Below are 25,580 nucleotides of genomic sequence, written 5' to 3' on the forward strand. Positions count from 1 at the left end.
CGAACCTAGTAGCGACAACATTTTGTCCATCAGGTCCACTGCTGTTCCGTCGCCGAGTCCGGGAAGAGAAAGAAGCCTGTCTGCTCTCTCAGAGGCCGATAACGTGAACCGTCGGAGCAGCAGGTGTTTGAGCGCTGCGTATTTTTCGCTCGGTGGAGGTGCACGCAAGAGAGGCAGCACACGACGAGTCGTCTGTTCGTTGAGAGGCGCCACGACCAGATAATATTTCGGCTCATCTGTCGTGACGCCTCGTAGGTGGAAAAGCGCTTCCACATGTTGGAACCACGAAGCCGGGTCGCTATTCCAAAACTCAGGCAGCTTCGCGGCGTAGGCGGCAGCTGCGAGCTGAGGCGCCGGTCGTGGCGGCATGGCCGTGGAAGATATCTCTTCGTCTGCTGCCATGAACATTTCGAACGTCGGGGTCACCAGTGTAGCAGTTGAGGAATGAGAACTCACGGTCGATTGGAGTACGTCTTTATTCCAACTGCTAACAAGGAGAAAGAGACAAAACGGAAACTGCAGTGCAATATATGTGATATAAACCCGCCCCCTCCCGTACACCTGCTGGGTGAGATGTCTGGTCCTAGTGCCCGCCACAACAGTTTATTTCTTTAATTACAATACAATAGCACATTTTTGTGTAGGTTTAAGGCTTATTTAGTAGAAAATTACCTTTTATGGGGACCTGGGAACGAATTATTCTGATTTTTAATGGTTTCTTATGGGAAATAAATGTTTGGCAGACTAACTTTTCACTTTACACACACTTTCTGGGAACCAATTAAGTTCGTAAACTGAGGTATCACTGTACTCCTGTAATCTCTTCGCCTCGGCGCCTAACGCCGCTGACCCGCTTCGATCCGACTAATCACTTCTCCGCCTGGTCTACCTGCAGATTGCCATCACCTCATTTTTCTCCCTTGCTCGCTCTCTCGATGTCTCATTAAAGGCACTCTCTCTAATGAGATTACGCCTTGGGGATTAATGGCGTGGCTAATTGATAGACACGCTGCCAGAGAGGATTTAAATCCCTTTAAATCCCCACTGGGTTCTCAGGCACTTCAGATGGCTAATTGAAATCACAGGACTGGCCACAAATGTCGTTCTCGTCAAGCCACCCAACCCGCACACACACCACTATGTCACAGTTGAGGCTAATACAGTGATAACTCGGTTTACGAACCCCTTGATTTATGAATTTTTCAGTTTATGACCGTTACATTTATGAAAAATTTACCTTGGCAGACAAACAATTTTTCGGGATACACACGGAGCTGCCACAATGAGTGATGTGTCGTTCGCGAACGAGCCCGTTCTCCTAACAAGAAAATGGTGGCCGACTGTTTTGTCCTCTATTCCCCGCCCCCAGTCTTCGGTTAAAGCCACGTGATTGGTCAAGAACGCAGCAGCGGGGGGGGGGAGGGGGGGGGTGTTAAACATTAAAAAGACAGGCAGGCAGGCGACAGAGCGAGAGAGAGAAAACACACACACACGAAAGGGAGACGACAGAGTTTGAAACAAAAAATGGAAAAAAACAGTGAAATGGTGAGAAAATTGATAGAAAACAGTGACATTTTGACTCGTTTAAACTTTGATAGTTCAAAAGCAGAGTGTAGACTGCAAGGTTAAAATAGAACGTTATTATTATAAAGTACAGTTTATTTCTTTTATTATAATACCATCGCACATTTATTATACACACATAAAATAAGGTATATTTTGTGTAGTTTTAAGGCTTAGAAAATTAGAAAGTAAAAAACATGTTTTATAGGGACCTGGGAACGGATTATTCTCATTTTAATGGTTTCCTATGGGAAATAAATTTTTGGGATACACGCTTTTCGCCTTGCGCACTGTGTCTACAATTGTATTTGTGGAGCCTGATTGATGGGATATTTTAACCTTGCAGTCTACACTCTGCCTTTGTTGAAATCCATTTTCTCACTCTCTGTCGTCTGCCTGTCTCTTTAATGTTTAAACCCCACCCCCTCACTGCTGCGTTCTTGACCAATCATTTGGCTTTAACCGAAGACTGGGGGCGGGGAATAGAGGACTAAAACAGTCAGCTGCCATTTTCTTATTAGGAGAACGGGCTCATTCGCGAACAACACATCACTCATTGTGGCCCTCCGTGTGTATCCCGAAAAATAGTTTGTATGCCAAGGTAAAACTTTCATAAATTTAACGTTCGTAAACCAAAAAGTTCGTAAGCCAAGGGGTTCGTAAACCAAGGTATTACTGTAGTAGATTAAAAAAATAAATGAATAAAAAAAGGAACCTAATCAACAAAGCCCCAGGGCTTTGAATCTTTGTCAAGCAAAAGGGAAAAAAATGCCAGCAAATGTCATCAACGCTTCAAGATGATGCATGTTACGGTCTTTTTTTATTTTCTGCAAGTCTGTGTACAGAGTATATTTGGACAGCTTCTCTTGACTATGTTCACATTCACACCACACACCAAAAAAATCTTTTAAAAAAAGTCATGCAGCTTTTGATACTATCGTCAGACTGTAAAAAAACGGGAATGTTAAAGGTCTCTGATGTTTCAGCACATGGAGTCTTTTGAGGTCCTCGCTTTGTTCCCATCATGCTAACAGAAGCTTTACACTGTGGAGAAAGCAACACGAATAAACCGTACGGGGCAAGTCAAGCATCTCAACATCAAGGCTCACTCACTTCACGAGTCCGCGGAGGAAAGGGAAGGCATTCTCCATCCATTTACAAGTCACACCATCGATGAAAAGGTTTCTTCAACCGTCATCTGTACTTCTTTGAAGGTGTCGGACATTTCGCTTCTTCAGCGAACTAAAGTCTTGCCGGTAGTTTCTGCTTCACTGCGTAGGCAACATAGGCTTAGTTATGCCGAAGAGGTGATACCAGAGCAAATGGGGCAATCAGGCCAGTCGTGGACCTCAGACTCAGGTAGGACAACAGAAGTAATCAGTCAAGACAATAGAAGTAATCAACCAACCAACCTGAGGACCAATCATAGCAGAGTCCGGCACCGCCACGTCTGGACAGTAGGGATATATATAGAAAACTACCAGCAAATTTTAGTTTGCTGACAAAGCCTCTTGGATAAGAAGCGAAACGTCCGACACCTTCAAAGAAGTACAGATAAATGGACTACTCCTGTATGACTGAGAGCTTACACAGACGATGTCACACCATCACACTTTTCGTCCCCGTGTTCAGGTCAACGGGCGAGTTTTGTGACGGAGCAACTAAACAGGTCCACGGGAGAACCTGTGGGGCAGACAGGCAAGAATGGTTTGGGGCGGGGGGATGAATCAAAAGACTTTCCCCATACTGCATGAATGGCAACCGATCCTGAGATAGCAGGAGTCTGATCTGTAAAAAAAAAAAAAATCACAAAAGGCACTTGATAAAATGACAGTGCTTCTGTTGCAAGGAAATTCCAGTTGATAGAGTCACGGGGCAACCCCACCCGGAAACATTCTCTTCAGTGTGAGACCAAAGCAAGACATGGTCATCTTTTCAAACAAACAAAGTTCGAGTTCAGTAAGTGTGACTCTAATGACCGCCTTGATTTGTCCCCAGACAGTTCAGGGGTCCAGCACGGTGAGAGACTCACAACATCCACCCCCCACCCTTTAACCCCAAAGAAAAGACAACACATTTCCCATTGAAAAATACAAAGCCAGAATACAGTTTCAGTGGAATTGATGTTTCCAGAGCTCCGGTGAGCGCCGACAGCCCCATGCGAGGGTCCAGCGAGCCTGGTTCAGGTACCTTACTCCTTCCCAAGGGGCGTCCTTCCAAACCAGCAACCCCATCTGGAAGTACCCCCGCAATCCCTTTCAGGTCTCAGTCATCGTCCCCTCCCCCGTAGAGGTCGGCCAGTTTCTTGAAGCGAGAACCCCAGTCGTTGAGGTAGTCGTAGTCCTGGTCGCCCGAGCTGGCCGAGTTGAGCGAACTGACAGAGCCGGCGGTCGAACCGTTGCCCTCGTAGTCAAACACCAGCAGGGAGTCGTAGGGGGGCGCTGTGGGGTCATTGTCTGCTGCTCGAAGACCCTGGAGACACAATACGCAAGAGTTCGCGAACAGAACCACAGATTTTTAAATGCCCCCAAAATCACCTAAGTGCATGCGTAGTACGCACTGTGGTTCTTGTTTGATTGGAATATATTTGGAACATTTCCTTATTTATCTCGACGCAGGCCACACATGCTGAAGTCGGATGTTACCTGTATCTAGAATTTTTTTTGCCCTAAAAGTATTTATCATCAAAATTTACTTGCTGGCTATCTTGCTAGCTATCTTGCTAGCCCTCCATAAGCTAGCTAACTGGCTAGATGGCTGTCTAATTAACTAGTAGCTATCTATTAGCTAGCTAGCTAGCTTTCGGGTTGAGTGAATGCCAGCGCGTGTGGCTGCCGCTGCTCACCCACAGAAAAACGGATCCTGTGACTGTAAAGTGACCTTGAGAGTTTTGAAAGGCAATTGAATTTATTATTATTATTATGGGAATTCTATTTTGATAAATGTCTGACATTTTTTGTCAGATTATTAGAAGAACGGGCTCATTCGCGAACAACACATCACTCATTGTGGCCCTCCGTGTGTATCCCGAAAAATAGTTTGTATGCCAAGGTAAAACTTTCATAAATTTAACGTTCGTAAACCAAAAAGTTCGTAAGCCAAGGGGTTCGTAAACCAAGGTATTACTGTAGTAGATTAAAAAAATAAATGAATAAAAAAAGGAACCTAATCAACAAAGCCCCAGGGCTTTGAATCTTTGTCAAGCAAAAGGGAAAAAAATGCCAGCAAATGTCATCAACGCTTCAAGATGATGCATGTTACGGTCTTTTTTTATTTTCTGCAAGTCTGTGTACAGAGTATATTTGGACAGCTTCTCTTGACTATGTTCACATTCACACCACACACCAAAAAAATCTTTCAAAAAAAGTCATGCAGCTTTTGATACTATCGTCAGACTGTAAAAAAACGGGAATGTTAAAGGTCTCTGATGTTTCAGCACATGGAGTCTTTTGAGGTCCTCGCTTTGTTCCCATCATGCTAACAGAAGCTTTACACTGTGGAGAAAGCAACACGAATAAACCGTACGGGGCAAGGCAAGCATCTCAACATCAAGGCTCACTCACTTCACGAGTCCGCGGAGGAAAGGGAAGGCATTCTCCATCCATTTACAAGTCACACCATCGATGAAAAGGTTTCTTCAACCGTCATCTGTACTTCTTTGAAGGTGTCGGACATTTCGCTTCTTCAGCGAACTAAAGCCTTGCCGGTAGTTTCTGCTTCACTGCGTAGGCAACATAGGCTTAGTTATGCCGAAGAGGTGATACCAGAGCAAATGGGGCAATCAGGCCAGTCGTGGACCTCAGACTCAGGTAGGACAACAGAAGTAATCAGTCAAGACAATAGAAGTCATCAACCAACCAACGTGAGGACCAATCATAGCAGAGTCCGGCACCGCCACGTCTGGACAGTAGGGATATATATAGAAAACTACCAGCAAATTTTAGTTTGCTGACAAAGCCTCTTGGATAAGAAGCGAAACGTCCGACACCTTCAAAGAAGTACAGATAAATGGACTACTCTTGTACGACTGAGAGCTTACACAGACGATGTCACACCATCACACTTTTTGTCCCCGTGTTCAGGTCAACGGGCGAGTTTTGTGACGGAGCAACTAAACAGGTCCACGGGAGAACCTGTGGGGCAGACAGGCAAGAATGGTTTGGGGCGGGGGGATGAATCAAAAGACCTTCCCCATACTGCATGAATGGCAACCGATCCTGAGATAGCAGGAGTCTGATCTGTAAAAAAAAAAAAAATCACAAAAGGCACTTGATAAAATGACAGTGCTTCTGTTGCAAGGAAATTCCAGTTGATAGAGTCACGGGGCAACCCCACCCGGAAACATTCTCTTCAGTGTGAGACCAAAGCAAGACATGGTCATCTTTTCAAACAAACAAAGTTCGAGTTCAGTAAGTGTGACTCTAATGACCGCCTTGATTTTTCCCCAGACAGTTCAGGGGTCCAGCACGGTGAGAGACTCACAACATACACCCCCCGCCCTTTAACCCCACAGAAAAGACAACACATTTCCCATTGAAAAATACAAAGCCAGAATACAGTTTCAGTGGAATTGATGTTTCCAGAGCTCTGGTGAGCGCCGACAGCCCCATGCGAGGGTCCAGCGAGCCCGGTTCAGGTACCTTACTCCCTCCCAAGGGGCGTCCTTCCAAACCAGCAACCCCATCTGGAAGTACCCCTTTCAGGTCTCAGTCATCCTCCCCTCCCCCGTAGAGGTCGGCCAGTTTCTTGAAGCGAGAACCCCAGTCGTTGAGGTAGTCGTAGTCCTGGTCGCCCGAGCTGGCCGAGTTGAGCGAACTGACAGAGCCGGCGGTCGAACCGTTGCCCTCGTAGTCAAACACCAGCAGGGAGTCGTAGGGGGGCGCTGTGGGGTCATTGTCTGCTGCTCGAAGACCCTGGAGACACAATACGCAAGAGTTCGCGAACAGAACCACAGATTTTTAAATGCCCCCAAAATCACCTAAGTGCATGCGTAGTACGCACTGTGGTTCTTGTTTGATTGGAATGTATTTGGAACATTTCCTTATTTATCTCGACGCAGGCCACACATGCTGAAGTCGGATGTTACCTGTATCTAGAATTTTTTTTGCCCTAAAAGTATTTATCATCAAAATTTACTCGCTGGCTATCTTGCTAGCTATCTTGCTAGCTATCCATAAGCTAGCTAACTGGCTAGATGGCTGTCTAATTAACTAGTAGCTATCTATTAGCTAGCTAGCTAGCTTTCGGGTTGAGTGAATGCCAGCGTGTGTGGCTGCCGCTGCTCACCCACAGAAAAACGGATCCTGTGACTGTAAAGTGACCTTGAGAGTTTTGAAAGGCAATGGAATTTATTATTATTATTATGGGAATTCTATTTTGATAAATGTCTGACATTTTTTGTCAGATCTTTCCACTAATGGGGTTCTTGAATGCCTGGTGGGGTGCACATTGCAGTGGTCTGTGGTCATGCATTTCTAGTTTGAAACAGGGGGGTTGGGGGTAGGGGGGGTCAGCTATCAGTCGTACATCAAGAATGAAATCTCCGATGTCACCAGGGTGGTCTAGACTGGGTCTGACGGGAAACTGCGACTCGGGGATGATGGGCCTCTCATCAACTCGGCGAACTCCCACCGGTTTATTGAGGATGTGATCCAGAGACTCGGGCTGCTGCAGCTGGCTCAGGTCGTAGTCCTGGAGAAAGGACGTGAAGGGAAATGCGCAACACTTAGATCCAACTACAGTGATACCTCGGCTTACGAACGCTTGAGTTAACAAACTTTTCGCCTTACGAACGTTAAATTCGCGAGAATATAATCTTGGCATACAAACTATTTTTCGGGAAACACACGGAGCGCCACAATGAACGACAACGAGCCGGTTCTCAGAGCTCCGGAAATGGCAGCTGGCTTTTTTCCCCCTTTATTCCCCTCCCCCAGTCTTCGGTTAAAGCTCCACTTGATTGGTCAAGATCCGTGGTAGAGGAGGGTGGAGACACACGCAGCATGAGCAGGGGCAGGGGTTACAGAAACAGAAACACACACACACACACACACGAAAGGGAGACGACAGAGTTTGAAAGGAAAAAAAGTGAAAAAAAAACAAACAAAAGTGAAATGTTGAGAAAATGGGTAGAAAACAGTGAAATTTGGATTTGTTTCAACTTTATTAAGTTCAAAGGCAGAGGGCAGACTGCAAGGTTAAAATATCCCATCAATCAGGCTTCACAAATAACGCGCACAAGCCATCTGTACAATCTGAACATACAAGCAAGGGAACCAGCTATTAATGAAGTTTCTAGTCTATCTGCCTGCATCTGTTGCAATATCACAACTTCCAAGATGTACAACCCAGAGCTCCTTGAGGCACTTTATGCAAAAAGCTATCCATTCCATCAAGCCATCAACAACCATCACAAAGGTAAATAAAACGAATTTATTATACAGTACAGTTTATTTCTTTAATTACAATACCATAACACATTTATTATACATAAAATAAGGTATATTGTGTGTAGGTTTAAGGCTGAGAAAATAAAAAAGTAGAAAATTATGTTTTATTGGGACCTGGAAACGGATTATTCTCATTTTAATGGTTTCCTATGGGGAATTAATGTTTGGGATACACACTTTTTGCCTTACACACTGTCTGGAAACCAATTAAGTTCGTAAGCCAAGGTATCACTGTACATCCAATCCAATAAGTGGCCACTAGATGGCAGAAATAGCTACGACCAGCCCGTGGTCCACACGGCATACGAATGGTCGTGGTGGCGGTCTGACGATTCCGCACAGCAAAGTAGGTTGCGAAGGCGTGCCCACCAATGACAATATGGATAAATACCGCATACATTTATTATACATAAAATAAGGTATATTGTGTGTAGTTTTAAAGCTTATTTAGTTGAAAATTATGTTTCATGGGGATTATTGTCATTTTAATGGTTTCCTATGAGAAAATAATGTTTGGAATACACACTTTTCGCCTTACACAGACTTTCTGGGAACCAATTAAGTTTCGTAAGCCAAGGTATCACTGTACTTCACACACTCTGTCCCCATAACGCAATCGGAACCGAATTGAATGAAAAAAAAATCTTGTGAGGGGGGGACGCATTTTCTTCACGTAAAGGAAACGTGCAGCGCTGCTGACCTCAATTCGCCAAGTCCCGTTCAGTCGCACACCACCAGGGAGTTATTCCCTTGTATTTGGGCACATAATGGGAGTTTTGTGTTCATGTCAAAGTGTCTAACGCGGGCTGCCGAGGATATACCTGATCCTCCTCTCCTCCGCCTTCCTCGTCGTATTTGAGGATATTGTCTCTGACATCATCTTCGGGGTCAATCAGAAGCGGCTTGGCCTGCTTCTCCTTCTCTCTCCGCTTCATCCACACCACAAACAAGAGGACCATGCCTACAAGGTGACCGGGCGGCAACACCGTCAGTGGGCCACACGTGGATACGACACACATCAAACGCTCTTGACCGTGTACAGGTAACATCTGATTTACGACCGGGTTTCGTTCCGACCAAGTGGTCGTAAGTTGAAATGGTCGTAAGTCGAAATCCATTCAAAATGTTGAATAGAGACTCGCAGGCTAAATGACTCGCAAACCACCCTGACCCCTTCTGGTGCCACCATACAGTCGATTGCTGTGTGAGAGTAAGATGCTAGCTGGCTGTCCAAAATTGTCAGACGCGTTGCTGGCCTGCTAGCGCATTGCGTTGCCAGGCGTAGAATTAAAAATTAAAAAATTAGGGTCTGGAGGCTGTGGTCCTAAGTACGGGTGGTCGTAAGTCGAGCTGGTCGTAAGTCAGATGTTACTTGTATTGGAAACACACTAAAAATAGCTAGCGCGAGCAAAACCCTAAGGCGTGACGTCACCGAAACAAGCGGTTCATTGTCCCCGCGCACTTACTGAGGAGTATGATTATACTGATGAGTATGGCGATGATGGCCCCCGTGCCGAGGCCGGCGGCCGCCACGGCCCCCGTAGCGCTGCAGTCCCCGTTGTCGTCACAGGGACACACTTTGATTCGGATCAGGGAGCGGTTGGAAAGTTGAGGGTTCCCGGAGTCGGACACGATAATGGGAATATCGTACACGCCGGCCTCCAGGTAGGGAATCCTTAAGCGCAGCTGAGCATGGTCACCTGGAGAGAGAACGTGAGCATCGGTCTGTTACCCTCAATCCTAAATTCTCCGACTTTTTTCTAACACCCTAAAGCAGGTGTCGGGAACCTCGTGAGCCATATATGGCTCTTTTGACGATTGCATCTCATCCTGTGACCGTAAAGTGACCTTGAGAGTTTTGAATGGCGCTTAGAAATCAAGTTTATTATTATTATTATTATTATTATTATTATTATTATTATCTGGATCGCCTATAAAACTAAGTACATATTCTCGCCTTTTCGCTGTTCATTTCCTGTTTGGCAATTTTGATTGGATGATACTGACCTATGGCCGTTGATGTCGAAACAGGTAAACGCCCCCTTTTTAAATAAGCCTGACATGACGTTGAATGGACGGAAGGATTCGCCTTTGTGGAGAGAAAAAGTTCTGCCGTGATTCTAATTTACAATGAAACAATGCCATTGATGAAACAATCGAATGTCAGTGGCACTATGACATGTCCCATGCTAACGTTAGCATCAATATACTTCGGTGAGAGACAGCAGAAAGCAAGTGTGCAAGCTAATGAGCAGTGTGCAGGCAAGCTAGCAGTAGCTTCACCTATGGACCGGACTTTTATTCCAATCGTTTGGCTGGATTTTTTTACCAATCACGAGGAATGGAAAACTATTCATATTAATGGTGAGTGTTATCACAAAATTATTTTAAATAATACATTCTGACATTTTGTTGAAATCACGTGCATGTGTGTGTAACTGAAAAACATTTCTAAATATTTTACTTTTATGGCTCTCTTAGTCAAAAAGGTTCCCGACCCCTGCCCAAAAGTAAGGGTGTCAAACTTATTTTTTACCGCGGGCCACATAGTAGTTACGGTTTCCTCTCGAGAGCATACAACAAATTATTGAATAACTAGTTTTCAAAAAAAAGCAAGCATGATGGCACTTGCTGATTTGCTGATTTGCTTTCGCTCGCTGAAAAAAATGATGTGGCAGGCCAGATCGGGCCTTGACTTTGACACCTGTGTGCCTAAGTGAGTCAGAAATCAGCTTCCCTTTGAAGGTCTTAAAGGACAACCGATGCCTCCGGACAAGTTGTGTCCATAATTTGTAAAATCACTTCAATGACTTCTACTAAGCGTATTTTACAAAGATTCCACCGCATGTAGCTATATTGTACGTTTTAAGACTCACACTGAATATTCAGGAAGTCTTGTTTTCGCGTTGGTGACAATTCCTGACGTGATGTCACGTCAGGAATTGTCACCTTGACCAAGAAAGCGACACACAATGCATTTTGAGTACTTTGTTTGTTCTGAAACCTTCGTGTTGATGGCGAAATTAGAAGAAAAACACATAAATAACGCGATGGTGAATTGTTGTGTGTTGCGCCAAGACTACTATTTGATACCAGTTGACACAAATTCCCAGCAGACAAATCTGCCCATTTCCAACAGAGCTTGTCCTTTAAGCCAAATGGTTGAGAAATTTACAAAGATCTGAGAGTTTTGATGTTTTTGTCATTTGGCAGGCAACTATAAAAAGGATGGCACCACGCAAATTGCCCCCGGGCCATCGTTTGGACATCAGCCACTTTCAGACTTATCAGGAATGCAACTTCAAGCACGGAGGACTCAGTCAACACTGAGCCGCCGGTCCCAGCGGTAGAATCAATCAAATACAGTGATACCTCGGTTTACAAACCCCTTGGCTTACGAACTTTTCGGTTTATGAACGTTACATTTATGAACATTTTACCTTCACATACGAACTAAAGTTCGTACACGGAGCTGCCTCAATTCGTGATGTGTCGTTCGTGAATGAGCCCATTTTTCTAACAACAAAATGGCAGCCGACTGTTTTTGTCCTCTATTTTCCGCCCCGAGTCTTCAGTTAAATCTATTTGATTGGTCAACAACGCAGCAATGAGGGCCGGGGGGAGTTAAACATTAAAGAGACAGGCAGACGACAGAGAGTTTCAACTTTGGCCGAGTGTAGACTGCAAGTTTAAAATATCCCATCAATCAGGCTCCACAAATAACCCGCACAAGCCATCTGTACACTTGATGCAAAAAGCGATAAACCCAGCTAAATAGAACACAATTGATGAGGAACAAGGTAAAATTATCGCAGAGATAGCACCTACAAGGGATCATTCCTCAAGATGGTAGAAGAAGGCGGCTATGTTCCTCATCAAGTGTTTAATGCTGATGCTCCATTCCATCAAGCCATCAACGACCATCACAAAGGTAAATAAAACGACTTTATTATACTGTACAGTTTCTTTCTTTAATTATAATACCGTAGCACATTTATTATACATCGAATAAGGTATATTTTATGTAGTTTTAAGGCTTAGAAAATTAGAAAATAAAAAACTATGTTTTATGGGGACCTGGGAACGGATTATTCTCATTTTAATGGTTTCCTATGGGAAATTAATTTTCGGGATACACACTTTTCGCCTTACACACTCTGTCTGGGAACCAATTAAGTTCGTTAGCCAAGGTATCACTGTATGTGATCAGAGTTGTCCTCAAGGCAGACTGTTGCGATCCATCCATCCGTCTGTTTACCCGGGTGCATCGGCTGACAGATGCGTTACTCGGGGGGGGGGGGCACTGAAACGTGACAAGATCTCTTTTGTCACAAATGAGAGATCGCATGTCAGAAGAAGACGCTTTGTTACGCTTACTCCGAGAGATTTTTCACTTGGGGAGTGAGCAAAAATCTCAGACACATTTCATTTTCGACATTGAGGAATCCGTACGGCTCGTTAAGTAACACAGTGATACCTTGGCTTACGAACTTAATTGGTTCCCAGAATGTGTGTAAGGCGAAAAGTGTGTATTGCAAACATAAATTTCCCATAGGACACCATTAAAATGAGAATAATCCTTTCCCAGGTCCCCATAAAACATAATTTTCAACTAAATTAGCCTTAAATCTACACACAATATACCTTATTTGGTATTGTAATTTAAGAAATAAACTGTACTGTATAATAACTTCATTTTATTTACCTTTGTGATGGTCATTGATGCCTTGATGGAATGGATAGCTTTTTGCATAAAGTGTCGCAAGGAGCTCTGGGTTGTACATCTTGGAAGTTGTGATAATGCAACAGATGCAGGCAGACACACTAGAAACTTCATTAATAGCTGGTTCCCTTGCTTGTATGTTCTTTTCAAATTCTAAAGATGGCTTGTGTGGGTTATTTGTGGAGCCTAATTGATGGGATATTTTAACCTTGCAGTGTACACTCTGCCTTTGAATCAATATTCAATAAAGTTGAAATGAGTCCAAATTTCACTATTTTCTATCCATTTTCTCACCATTTCACTTTTGTTTTTTTGTTTAAAGCTCTGTAAAGTCAGAATTCTCTTTCATTTGGAACTGATTTATGTAACAAAGAGGGTACAGAAAGTGCTTAAGAATGAATGTCTCTCTGTGTCTTTGTGTTGTCATGTTATTTGTTATTTAGGTTTTTAGGTCTTCAGTTTGCCTACCGGGCAAACAGGTCTGTGGAGGATGCAGTCAACATTGGACTGCATCACATCCTCGACCACCTTGACAACACAGGAACCTACGCAAGGATCCTGTTTGTGGACTACAGCTCTGCGTTCAATACCATCATCCCAGAACTCCTCATCCCCAAACTTCTCCAGCTTGGTGTGTCCCCCACAATCTGCCAGTGGACCCTCAGCTTCCTGACAGGACGGACACAACAGGTCAGACTGGGAAATATATCATCCACAACACGAACCACGAGCACTGGAGCCCCGCAGGGATGCGTCCTCTCTCCATTGCTCTTCTCTCTCTACACGAACGACTGCACCTCAACGCACCCAGCTGTCAAATTCATAAAGTTCGCAGACGACACCACGGTCATCGGTCTCATCAAAGACGGCGACGAGTCTGCGTACCGACAACAAGTGGAGCAGCTGGAGCTCTGGTGCAGCCGTCACAACCTGGAGCTGAACACGCTCAAGACAGTTGAGATGATGGTGGACTTCAGGAAACATCCATCACCACAGCTACCCCTCACACTATCCAACTGCCTGGTGTCAACCGTTGAGACCTTCAAGTTCCTGGGAATCACAGTCTCCCAGGACATGAAGTGGGAGGTCAACACCAACTCTATCCTGAAAAAGGCCCAACAGAGAATGTACTTCCTGAGGCTGCTAAAGAAGCATGGCCTGCCACAGGAGGTGCTGCAACATTTCTACACGGCTGTCATCGAATCCATCCTGTGTTCTTCCATCACCGTTTGGTTCGGGGCCGCCACAAAAATGGACAAAATCCGACTTCAACGGACAGTTAGGACGGCGGAAAAAATCATTGGCACCGCCCTACCCACTCTCGAGGACTTGCACACTGCAAGAATCCAAACTGGGGCGCGGAAAATCCTACTGGACCCTCCGCACCCTGCCCACCACCTTTTCCAGCTACTCCCCTCAGGCAGGCGCTACCGATCCATGCGCACCAAATCCAGCAGACATTTAAACAGCTTCTTCCCCCAAGCCATTAACTCTTTGAACTCTTTCAACAGTAGCCAAAATGGAACTGTATAGTGCCACTTAGCAGTTTTTTTGACAACGATACTAGTGCAGCGTGTTCTACCGGAAACAAATTCCTTGTGTGTTCTACATACTTGGCAATAAAGATGATTCTGATTCTGATTCTGATTTTTGTTCTTTTCACTTCAAGACGGCGCCGCGAGAGTGGCTGCCTTTCCAGCAGCTCATGTATTTTGTTTTTCTACTTTCATTCCTTTCATCACTTTGCTGCTGTGAAAAGTAAATTTCTCCACTGTGAGATTAATAAAGGCATATCCAATCCAATCCAATCCAATCCAATTTTGCTGCTGTGAAATGTAAATTTCTCCACTGCGAGACTAATAAAGGCAAATCCAATCCAATCCAATCCAATTCTGAGAATAAAGTCAGAATAAAGTGAGAATCTTGCCAACCATATTTTATTTTCTTCAGTGGTCCTAATCCTCTGCCGTACGTCTCCCTTTCCTGTGTGTGTGTGTTTGTTTCTCTAATCCCCTCCCCCCCGCTCACTGCTGTGTGTGTCCTGCTGCGAATCTTGACCAATCACGTGCGGCTTTAACCGAAGACTGGGGGTGGGGAATAGAGGGAATGAAAAGGCGGCTGCCATTTCAGGAGCTCCAAGAACCGGCTCGTACGCTAACGACACATCACTCCTTGTGGCGCTCCATGTGTTTCCCGGAAACTAGTTCGTATGCCAAGATTATATTCTCGCAAATTTAACGTTCGTAAGGTGAAAAGTTCGTTAGCTAAAGTGTTTGTAAACCGAGGTATCACTGTAGTTGCCGAGCACCTTCTCCATCTGACATGACGACTCGCAATGGCGCAATCTCACGTGTTATGGGGAGACCAACGAGTGCGACGTTACCGCTGAGTCTGGTGATGGTCCAATTGCGCCGCAAACTGGGAGGAAAGGAAGGCAGCTCAAAACCAAAGGGGCCCACATTGGGGTCCGAATCGGCGTCCGACGCGGTGATGTTGATCCTGGAGTTGGGCCGCGCCCGCTGGCACGTTTGGGCCTCCGGGGGGATCAGCACTGGCGGGTTGTCGTTCACATCGATCAGGTAGATCTGGAGGGTGCCCGTCCCGCTGGCTTGAGGCGACCCTGCGGGGGCGGGAAATACAGCAGCTTGATCAAGATGTGCGGAAGGTGCCGAGCTCGGTCCAAACTTTGTCATCGAGCTGAGATTTAAAGGACAACCGAAACCTCCGGACAAGTTGCATCCATAATTTGTAAAATCACTTCACTAAACCGATATGGTGGTGTGAGGTTCAATTTGGATCGTTTGTACAACAGACTGCTTAGGCAACATAGGCTTAGTTATGCTGATGAGGCGATACCAGAGCAAATGGGGCAATCAGTCCAGTTGTAGACCTCATACTCAGGCAGGACAATACAAGTAATCAGTCAGGACAATATAAGTAATCAGTGGAGCCGCAGGGAGTAGTCCTCTGCTCCCCCCAACGGGAGAGCAGGGACCAATCATAGCAGAGTCAGGCACAGTAGGGAAATATACAGGGCCGAAACTACCAGCAAGACTTTAGTTCGCTGAAGAAGCATCTTGGATATGAAGCGAAACGTCCGACACCTTCAAAGAAGTACAGATGACGGCTGAAGAAACCTTTTCTTTCATCTATGAATGAAACAGTTGAATCTCAGTGGCACTTTGACAAGCCCCATGCTAACATTAGCATCAATATACTTCTATGACAGCCAGCAGAAAGCAAGCGTGCAAGCTAATGAGCAGTGTGCAGGCTAGCTAGCAGTAGCTTCTATGGATCTGGCAACTTGACTTTCATTCCGATCGTTTGGCTAGATTTTTTACCAATCACGAGGAACGGAAAACTATTCATATTAATGGTGAGTATTCTCACAAAGTTATTATAAATAATATATTCTGACATTTTGTTGACATCACAGGCGTGCATGTTTCCGTGCATGCGTGTGCGTGTGTGTATGTGTGTGTGTTTGTATGACTAGTCTTGTGAAAACCACTAACATTTTATACCATACGTAGTGAGGACATTTTTGACAAGTGAGGACCTTTTGGTCGGTCTCCACCAGTTTTTCATTCTAAAGGCTTCTAGAGGGTCTATATATGCATCTGTTAAAGTTTCAGAGAGGTCCTCACAAATTCGCCCAAAATGATTTTTTGGTGTGTGTTTTCATTTCACTTGGATACACACTCTTTTTACTCACTGTGTGTTTGTGTGTGTGTGTGTGTGTGTGTGTGTGTGTGTGTGTGTGTGTGTGTGTGTGTGTGTGTGTGTGTGTGTGTGTGTGTGTGTGTGTGTGTGCGCGGTTAATGAGAGGAAAAAGTTCATACCACAAAAAGTAAAACCATATTTTAACCAAATTCACTACAGGGGTGAGGACTTTGAATGTAGAAAGAAACCTCACTCCTGCTGTTATTTCAGTTGGATTGGATTGGATTGGATATGCCTTTATTAGTCTCACAGTGGAGAAATTTACATTTCACAGCAGCAAAGTGATGAAAGTCCACTTTTTATTTCTTTGTTGAAGTTGAAGTGGGAAATGGTGTAACATTTAGTGTTCAAATGTAACACTAGTTCTTCTCTAAACTTATCAGCAACGGTGGTCCTCACTCCTTATCTGGAGTTATCCGGACCTCACCAAACCATTGAAACAGGAATTTGTGTGTGTGTGTGGCTCTCAGTGAAAAACATTGTATAATATTTTACTTTTATGGCTCTCTTAGTCAAAAAAGGTTCCTGACCCCTGGCCTATGGCTAGAAAGACAAAGTAGAAAAACTTGGTTGACTTTGGTGGCTGATCCGTCAAAGGACATTTTGGCCAAAGGGAAGACACGCGTCAAACGTGGTCATCCTCACTTACCAGACTTACCATTGTCGAAGGCCAGAAAAGTGGCCTCGTAGATGTTGTTTTTGACGTGCACAGATTCTCGGTCAAGTTGGGCCATGGTGGTGATCTGGCCGTTGGTTCTGTTGATCCGCAGCCAGTTGGCGGGATCTGAGAGTTTCGAGTACCTTTCAACACACAAGTACACAAGTCCATGCGTAGTTGCGAAATAACCATTAGGTGATTCCATTTTGAAAAGTGCAGCCGCATGGAGACGTCGACATATGTTTGCCAAACATACCGTGGCGGTTAATTAGCATAAAAAACACGTAAACACATCGTGCAAAGCGGTTGAACGCCTCTTTCGACTTCACTGCTCTTCATACCCACGAGGAAAAGCTGAACGTTTCGTCATCACCGATGTGACAAAGTCAACGGAGCAGAAACCCACAATTACAATTGCTGACGACAAACAATTCCAATTAGCACAGCATCGGAGTTGATTTTCTCTTCTTTGGCGCCATTTCAGTCGATCGCAACACCAGCAGTCATGGAACTTCCTCATACAAAAGTTGGTGGAAGGTAGCGGCCAAAAAACGGAATAACAATTGACGAATCCTTTGACACGACAAGTCAGTACCTGACAATCTGATGAACAAAGTGATCGGGATCCTGAGCAGAAAACACGGTCAGAGTGGTCCCTGCCGGAACCCCCTCCTCGAAGCGGATGGTTTTGGGGTTGACAGGGAAGACGGGCGGCTCGTTCACGTCCTGCACCGAGATTGTGACACCGGCTGTGGACTGAAGGGAGGACTGGATGCCGCTGGCTAAGTGAGCTTGGTTAGACACCACCACGGTCAGCATGAAGGCCCGGTTCATCTCAAAGTCCACCGGCTGGAGAGCAAGTAAAGGAGATGAAAGGAGGGGAAAAAAATTGATGTAGAACAACAGACTGGGCCTGTTGTTCGAGATCAGGTCAAACGGCGCAACAACGAGGCTCAGGCGGCAAGTAATGACAGGAAGCGCTTCACAAGATGGTAAATCAATTCAGCTGTGTTCACACCCACATCAGCGCAAAATGTTTCCCTTAAATCGCACAAAGATGCCCACATTTGTGAAACTAACTAACTAACTAACTAACTAACTGTCAACTACATACCAAACAACTACCTACATACCTACATTCCCAAGTAACTGACTAAGTAACCAACAAACTATAACAACCAACCAACCAACAAAACAACTAACTAACTAACCACTTAAAATCAGCTATCTAACTAACTAACTAACTAACTAACTAACTAACTAACTGTCAACTACATACCAAACAACTACAGTAAAGTCTCGTTATATCGATATCGGATATATCGATAGTCCCGGTTATATCGATACTATTTCTATGCACGCACGGAGAAAATTACATGCAAACAGGGTTGGATATATCGATAGTCCCGGTTATATCGATATTTTTTCGGACTCCCTTGAATAGCGATATAACGAGACTTTACTGTACCTACATACCTACATTCCCAAGTAACTGACTAAGTAACTAACAAAGTAACCAACAAACTATAACAACCAACCAACCAACAAAACAACTAACTAACTAACCACTTAAAATCAGCTATCTAACTAACTAACTAACTAACTAACTAACTAACTAACTGTCAACTACATACCAAACAACTACAGTAAAGTCTCGTTATATCGATATCGGATATATCGATAGTCCCGGTTATATCGAAACTATTTCTATGCACGCACGGAGAAAATTACATGCAAACAGGGTTGGATATATCGATAGTCCCGGTTATATCGATATTTTTTCGGACTCCCTTGAATATCGATATAACGAGACTTTACTGTACCTACATACCTACATTCCCAAGTAACTGACTAAGTAACTAACAAAGTAACCAACAAACTATAACAAACAAACAACCAACAAAACAACTAACTAACTAACCACTTAAAATCAGCTAGCTAACTAACTAACTAACTAACTAACTAACTAACTAACAAAAACATTAACAAACAAAATAAAACAAAACACAACACAGTCTGGCCCCTGTTCTGACCAAAATATGGAAGACCCTCCGCCCCTCGCCCCTGCCCCTCCCACGTTAGTCCTGCACTGGACCAGGAAACAGAGCCCCAGTTCCGTGTTTGGACGGAATTACTTCCTAAAGGCTGTTGAACCTCGGGAATCCGCATCCCAAAATAGGAACGCACAGAGAAATATTCCATAAGACCTGGAAGTTAACATTCTTAATGAGGCCTCTTTTGTACGAAAACCACAAGAGCGCATTCGGACTCCATCAGACTAGTCAACACACAACTGTGCAGCGGAGGCCAAGAAGACATTATGACTGCAAAATTTTAAAAAAAATGACATGACAACAAATGATGATTTGAAGTGTCACCTTGACGACAGTCAGCATGCCCTCATTGTTGACAGGGTTGGTGCGGATGGTGAAATGTCCCAAGGGGTCGCCGCTGACAATGCGGTACACGGCGTTCCAGTTGGGACTGTGAGGCTGATCCCGGTCCACAGCCGTCAGGTTGGCCACCACCGCGTTCACCTTGTTCTCTGGCACCTCCCCGGAAAACTGCATGGCGGGCTCCAAAGGGATCATAGAGGAGGAAAAAAAGCGCAAAGGCCCGACATCAACGACATTCTACGGCTTGATTATTTTTTTAAATAACACTTTGCACTTATTACTACCTACTATCGCTCCCACTTGGTTGTTAGCACCGGTAAGGCGTGCCCCCCTCCCCGCGGGAACATGTCGGTAAATAAACATTTTGTAGCATTTGAGCCATATAGCTAATAGCTAGCTAGCTAAGAAAGAGATAGCTAGATAGCAGTAAAACTGTCACGCTATTCCGTTACAAATGTTTGGTACACATAGACTGAGATAGATATATCAAATAATGGATGAAAATGCAAAAAAAATATCAAAATTCAGAATTAAAATTTATATTTATATTAGTGATATAGCTAGCTAGCTATTAGCTAGCTATGTCGCTAATGGCTAGCTGGCTATTGGCTCTATAGAGAGCTATCTATTAGCTGGCTATCTTTCTATCTATTTGTGTTTCTTCCGAGTTGGGTGAACGCTGGCGCTCACCCACAGAAACACTTATCCTGTGACTGGAAAGTGACCTTGAGAGTTTTGAAAGGTGCTTATAAATAAAATGTATGGCTAGCTGGCTATATAGCTAGCTATCTAGTTGGCTACCTTGCTAGCTATCTATTTGCTAACTGGTTAGCTACCTAGCTAGCTATTTGTTTGCTATCTATTAGCTATCTATTTGTTATCTATTCGAGTTCCTCCGGGTTGAGTGAACGCTGGCGCATATGGCTGTCGCTGCTCACCCACAGAAAAACTTATCCTGTGACTGGAAAGTGACCTTGAGAGTTTTGAAAGGCGCTCATAAAAGAAATGTATGGCTAGCTGGCTATATAGCTAGCTATCTAGTTGGCTATCTTGCTAGCTATCTATTTGCTAACTAGCTATCTGGCTGACTACCTAGCTTGCTATCTATTTGCTATCTAGTTAGCTAGCTATCTATTTGTTATCTATTCGCTAGTGAGCTAACCTTCTATCTATTTGAGTTTCTCCGGGCTGCCGCTGCTCACCCACAGAAAAACTTATCCCGTGACTGTAAAGTGACCATGAGAGTTTTGAAAGGCACTTATAAATGGAATGTATTATTATTATTATCATTATTATTATTGTTGTTATTATTATTATTATTATTATTATTATTATTATTATTATTATTATTATTATTATTATTATCATCATCATCATCCTCATCTTGGGACTGTCCGCACCCACCTAGTTTGTCTGTCCACCTTGGAGCGCGCTCGCTCTCAGTGGGCTGGACGCCTTATCAGAAGCAAGCCTGTCATGAGCTGCCTGGTGGCAATTTAGCGACACACACGCACACATGAAGGGCTCCCGTTTTCCAACGAAGAAGGCACGTTTGCGCCGATGAAGAGGTAAACATGTTTAGAGAGCGCATCTGCCGCCGGCTGTTGACTCACAGCTTCCTCTTCACGGGACTCAAGTAGCTTGCCAGCTGTCTACTATACAAATGTCTTTTCCACCCGCGCGGTGACCAAACTTAAAGGACAACCGACACCATTTTTTTGTTTGCTAACTGACATCAGAAAAACGTTTTATCGCATCTACAATACCCAAAACATGCAGGCTAATATTTTTAGTCAAATGCAAAACACCAATAAAAATGACTTTGTCATGACGCCAAAAGAAGTGTTAAATAATTTCGTGTTTTCTGGATTTTGGATGGGAGAAAGGTACGCATTTCTCCCCATCCAAAACAGTAGAATCGGGTGACCACTAATTGTCTCTGAGAAGGTGATTGCAACCACCTGGAAATGGCCAATTGCAGCTGGGACCTGATTGCCCAGAAGCTCAGGTGAACCACCGTTAAAACCAGACTGAGGGAGTCACTTCGAGGAAGAAGAAGGGGGAGAAAGGACAGCCTGGAGAGCAGTGTTACCTGTGGTCTGCCGAAAACCGACATCTGTTGTGACTTCAAATTAAGAAAACTCTAAATATCCTTCCTGGATCTGGCTGAGTGAACTTTTATCGTTTTTTCGCATAACAGACTTAAAGTGTCCCAAAACTGCCACAAAATGAGCTTGGAACTGGGCAGATTCAGAAAGTCCCGCCCCCTTGTTTGTGACGTCACTATTGGTCACACACTGCCTTGCTCCAGAATCAAAACAATGGCTTCAGAGAGTTCAGATTCAGAGAAGATGCTTTCTTGTTACTCATCAAGTTATAAATATGATTCAAATAGTTCACGCGCACACACGCTCACACACACGCGTGCGCGCACACACACACACACGCAAACAAACAAACACTTTTCAACAAAATGTCAGAATGTATTATTTAAAATAACTTTGTGATAATACTCACCATTAATATGAATAGTTTTCCGTTCCTCATGATTATTAAAAAAATCCAGCCAAACGATCGGAATGAAAGTCAAGTTGCCGGGTCCATAGGCGAAGTTACTGCCAGCTAGACTGCACACGGCTCATTAGCTTCCACACTTGCTTTCTGCTGTCTCTCGCAGACGTAGTTGTGTTAAGTTTATACTGTCTACTTGTTAGCTAATTTACAACTGATTCTTTTCATACAGACAGTGGCTTTTTTAGGTGTTCTGCTGCTTACACGTTTCGGCGGAAGTATACGCCAAAACATGTTAGGTAATTGAACACCTAAAAACGCCACTGTAAGAAAAGAATCTTTCGGAGAAGTATATTGATGCTAACGTTAGCATGGGGCTTGTCAAAATGCCTCTGACATTTGACTGTTTCATCGATGGTATTGTCTCATTGCAAATTAGAATCAGAACCTTGTCTCTCTACAAAGGCGAATCCTTCGGTCCATTCAACCTGAAGTGTATGATACTCGTCCTATTTTTTACTCGTCGGGCTTATTTAAAAGGGGCGTTTACCTGTTTCAACATGAACGGCCAGTATCATCCAATCAAAATTGCGCTGTGCGCCAACTGCAGCCCAAACAGGAAATGAACAGTGAAAAAGCGAGAATCTAATAATAATAATAATAATAATAATAATAATAATAATAATAATAATACATTTCATTCATAAGCGCCTTTTAAAACTCTCAAGGTTACTTTACAGTCACAGGATACATTTTTCTGTGGGTGAGCAGCGGCAGCCACACGCGCCAGTGTTCACTCAACCCGAATGTAACTCAAATAGATAGAAAGCTAGCTCGCTAGCTAATAATAATAACAATAATCCATTGTATTTGTAAGTGCCTTTCAAAACTCTCAAGGTCACTTTACACTCACTGGATCAGTTTTTCTGTGGGTGAGCAGCGGCAGCCACATGCTCCATGTATTTAGTTTTATCGGCGAGCCAGATGCAATCATCAAAATGGTCATATATGGCCCACGAGTCTATACCAAGGGACAATTTGGAAAACAAACTGTCAAAAATGATGACTGTTATGGTTAGCATGAGACAATTTGAAATTTTGGATGGGACTTTAGCAAGCATTATGGAATTTCACAAGTTTGATTTGATTTCCTGGGCCCGAAAAACTGATGTGATGGGCCAGATTGGGCCCCCGGGCTTTGACTTTGACACCTGTAGTAAAGCCTGATTCATGGCCCGCGAACCGAAACCCCCGTTGTTCCATTTCGCACCATCACATTCACTCAAGTTGTGAGGTTGCTTGCTTCTGGACTCACCGTCCTGACTGTCAGCTCGGGCGGATTGTCATTAATGTCGGTGATGGAGATCAGTGCTGTAGCTGTGTTAGACAAGCCAAAGTTTAAGTTCCCCTCCATGTCAGTGGCCTGGACGATAATCGTGTACTGGGAGACTTTCTGGAGAGAGAAGAAGAGAGAAACGAGGAAATGTCAATCAACATGCGCGGGTATGAACACGAATGACTTTGAATCTTCCAAATAGATCAACAGCGGCGGCATTAAAGGACAACCGACGCTTCCGAACAAGTTGCGTCCATAATTGTTAAAATCACTTCAAATGACTTCTACTGAGCGCATTTGACAAATATTCCACCGCATATAGCTATATTTTACGTTTTAGGACTTGCGCTAAATATTCATGAAGTCTTGTTTTCCAGTTGATGACGATCACCTAAGTGATGTCACGGAGGGAATGCCCCTGACCGAGAAAGCGACACACAATGCATTTTGGGTACTTTTTTCATCTGAAAACACCATGTTGATTGCAAAACTAGAAGGAAAACTACATAAATAACGCGATGGTGAATTGCTGTGTACCAATTGCGGTAACACGCATAAAGAAGGTGTACGTTGACACAAATTCCCAGCGAACAAATCAGCCCATTTCAAACGGAGCTTGTGCGCCATCTTGTGCATTTTCTGGGCGCTACATTGGAGTCCAAACGGCTCGAATTGATACGGAAGGACTTGTTTAATCGATTGCAAACATTTACACTATTTGAATCCTATTCATAACTGGATGAGTAACAAGAAAGCATCTTGTCCGAATCCGAACTCTCTGAAGCCATTGTTTTGATTCTGGAGCAAGGCAGTGTGTGACAAATAGTGATGTCACGAACAAGGGGGCGTGACTTTCTGAAACACAAACTTTCTGAGGACGTCTTTAATCGATTGCAAACATTTATGCTCTCCTTTTCAGAACTATTTGAATCATATTCATAACTGTATGAGTAATAAGAAAGCGTCTTCTCCGAATCTGAATTCTCTGAAGCCATTGTTTTGATTCTGGCGCAAGGCAGTTTGTGAAGGAGTATCCTGGCGTGACGTCACGAACAAGGGAGCGGGACTTTCCGAATAGCCCCAGTTCCAAGCTCATTTTGTTGCGGTTTTAGCACACTTCAGGTCATTGTTATTGGTGTTTTGCATTTAACTAAAAATATCAGCCTGCGTGTTTTGGGTATTTTAGATGCTATAAAACGTTTTTCTGATGTCAGTTAGAGTAGGGACCTATCATAGCTGGGTCCGGCGCCGCCATGTCTGGACATTAGGTATATATAAATAGGGCCGATACGACCAGTCAGACTTTAGTTCGCTGACGAAGCCTCTTGCATAGGAGGCGAAACGTCCGGAGCCTTCAAATTTGTACAGATGACGGCTGAAGAAACCTTCTCATCGATGGACCACTCCTGTACGACTGAGAGCTTACACAGACCTGATGTCAGTTAGGAAACAAAAAATGGTGTCGGTTGTCCTTTAACATGGGTTCCCGGATAAGTCGTCCATATCTTTTCCAGTCATTTGCAAAAACAAAACGAGGCAGATCTGTCATTTTGTTGCCCCGAGTCGCAACAGAATGACCAGATCCGAGTCGCACCTAAACAACGTAAACCACGGGTGTCAAATGCGTTTGAGTGACTTAGCGTCACTCAAATAAAAAAAAGTATCAGTATGATAAGCAATGGTCTCAGGCAATAGAAGAGGTTGAAAAACGTCTGTTGATATAGATTAACGAAAAGCAGCTAGCAGGAAACAGTGGGAAAGAGTGTGAGTGAGGGTATTATCGCCAAGAAAGCGCGGCAACTTTACTCGGGTATCATCAAGACGCAACTACATCAACGACCATCACAAAGGTAAATAAAACGACTTTATTATACCGTACAGTTTATTTCTTTAATTACAACACAACAACACATTTATTATACATAAAATAAGATATATTGTGTGTAGTGAAGTTCTTGAGCCACTGCTGAAAAGGATGCTTTGATCCTCTCCTCTTTCAACTAGAACTGCTTCATGTGACAAAGAGGGTACAGCAAGTGCTGAAGAATGAATGACTCTCTGTGTCTTTGTCTTGTCATATTATTTGTTATTTAGTTATTTTTTGTTTTTTTGACTTCCGGGCAGAGTGAACGCTGGCGCGAATGGCTGCCGCTGCTCACCCGCTAAAAACAAAAAAAAAAGTTCTTATTCCGTGACTGTTAAGTGTCCTTCAGAGTTTTGA

The 25,580-nt window shown here is 43.9% G+C and overlaps 1 protein-coding gene across 4 annotated transcripts in view; it reads right to left on the minus strand.

Moving 5' to 3' along the window:
• Window positions 1-2,363: 2,363 nt before the first annotated feature.
• The window catches only part of LOC148890840 (cadherin-4-like), a 228,051-nt gene continuing 204,834 nt past the window's right edge, over window positions 2,364-25,580 (minus strand). For 2 of the 4 annotated variants that reach the window (XM_089009846.1, XM_089009848.1), the window contains 9 exons: window positions 23,339-23,476; window positions 19,495-19,680; window positions 17,712-17,965; window positions 17,108-17,259; window positions 15,119-15,355; window positions 9,479-9,712; window positions 8,834-8,973; window positions 7,090-7,254; window positions 6,264-6,476 (listed from right to left, as the gene is read on the minus strand). In XM_089009846.1, the coding sequence (XP_088865972.1) occupies window positions 6,270-6,476; window positions 7,090-7,254; window positions 8,834-8,973; window positions 9,479-9,712; window positions 15,119-15,355; window positions 17,108-17,259; window positions 17,712-17,965; window positions 19,495-19,680; window positions 23,339-23,476 (1,713 nt within the window). In that variant the 3' untranslated portion in view covers window positions 6,264-6,269. Of the gene's footprint in view, window positions 4,036-6,263; window positions 6,477-7,089; window positions 7,255-8,833; window positions 8,974-9,478; window positions 9,713-15,118; window positions 15,356-17,107; window positions 17,260-17,711; window positions 17,966-19,494; window positions 19,681-23,338; window positions 23,477-25,580 lie in introns of those variants that run through there. The other 2 variants (XM_089009849.1, XM_089009847.1) reach the window with 2 other exon arrangements.

Source organism: Hippocampus bargibanti, linkage group LG12 (genome assembly GCF_051943395.1).
Source record: "Hippocampus bargibanti isolate YZ-2025 linkage group LG12, ASM5194339v1, whole genome shotgun sequence".
Lineage (NCBI taxonomy): Eukaryota > Metazoa > Chordata > Actinopteri > Syngnathiformes > Syngnathidae > Hippocampus > Hippocampus bargibanti.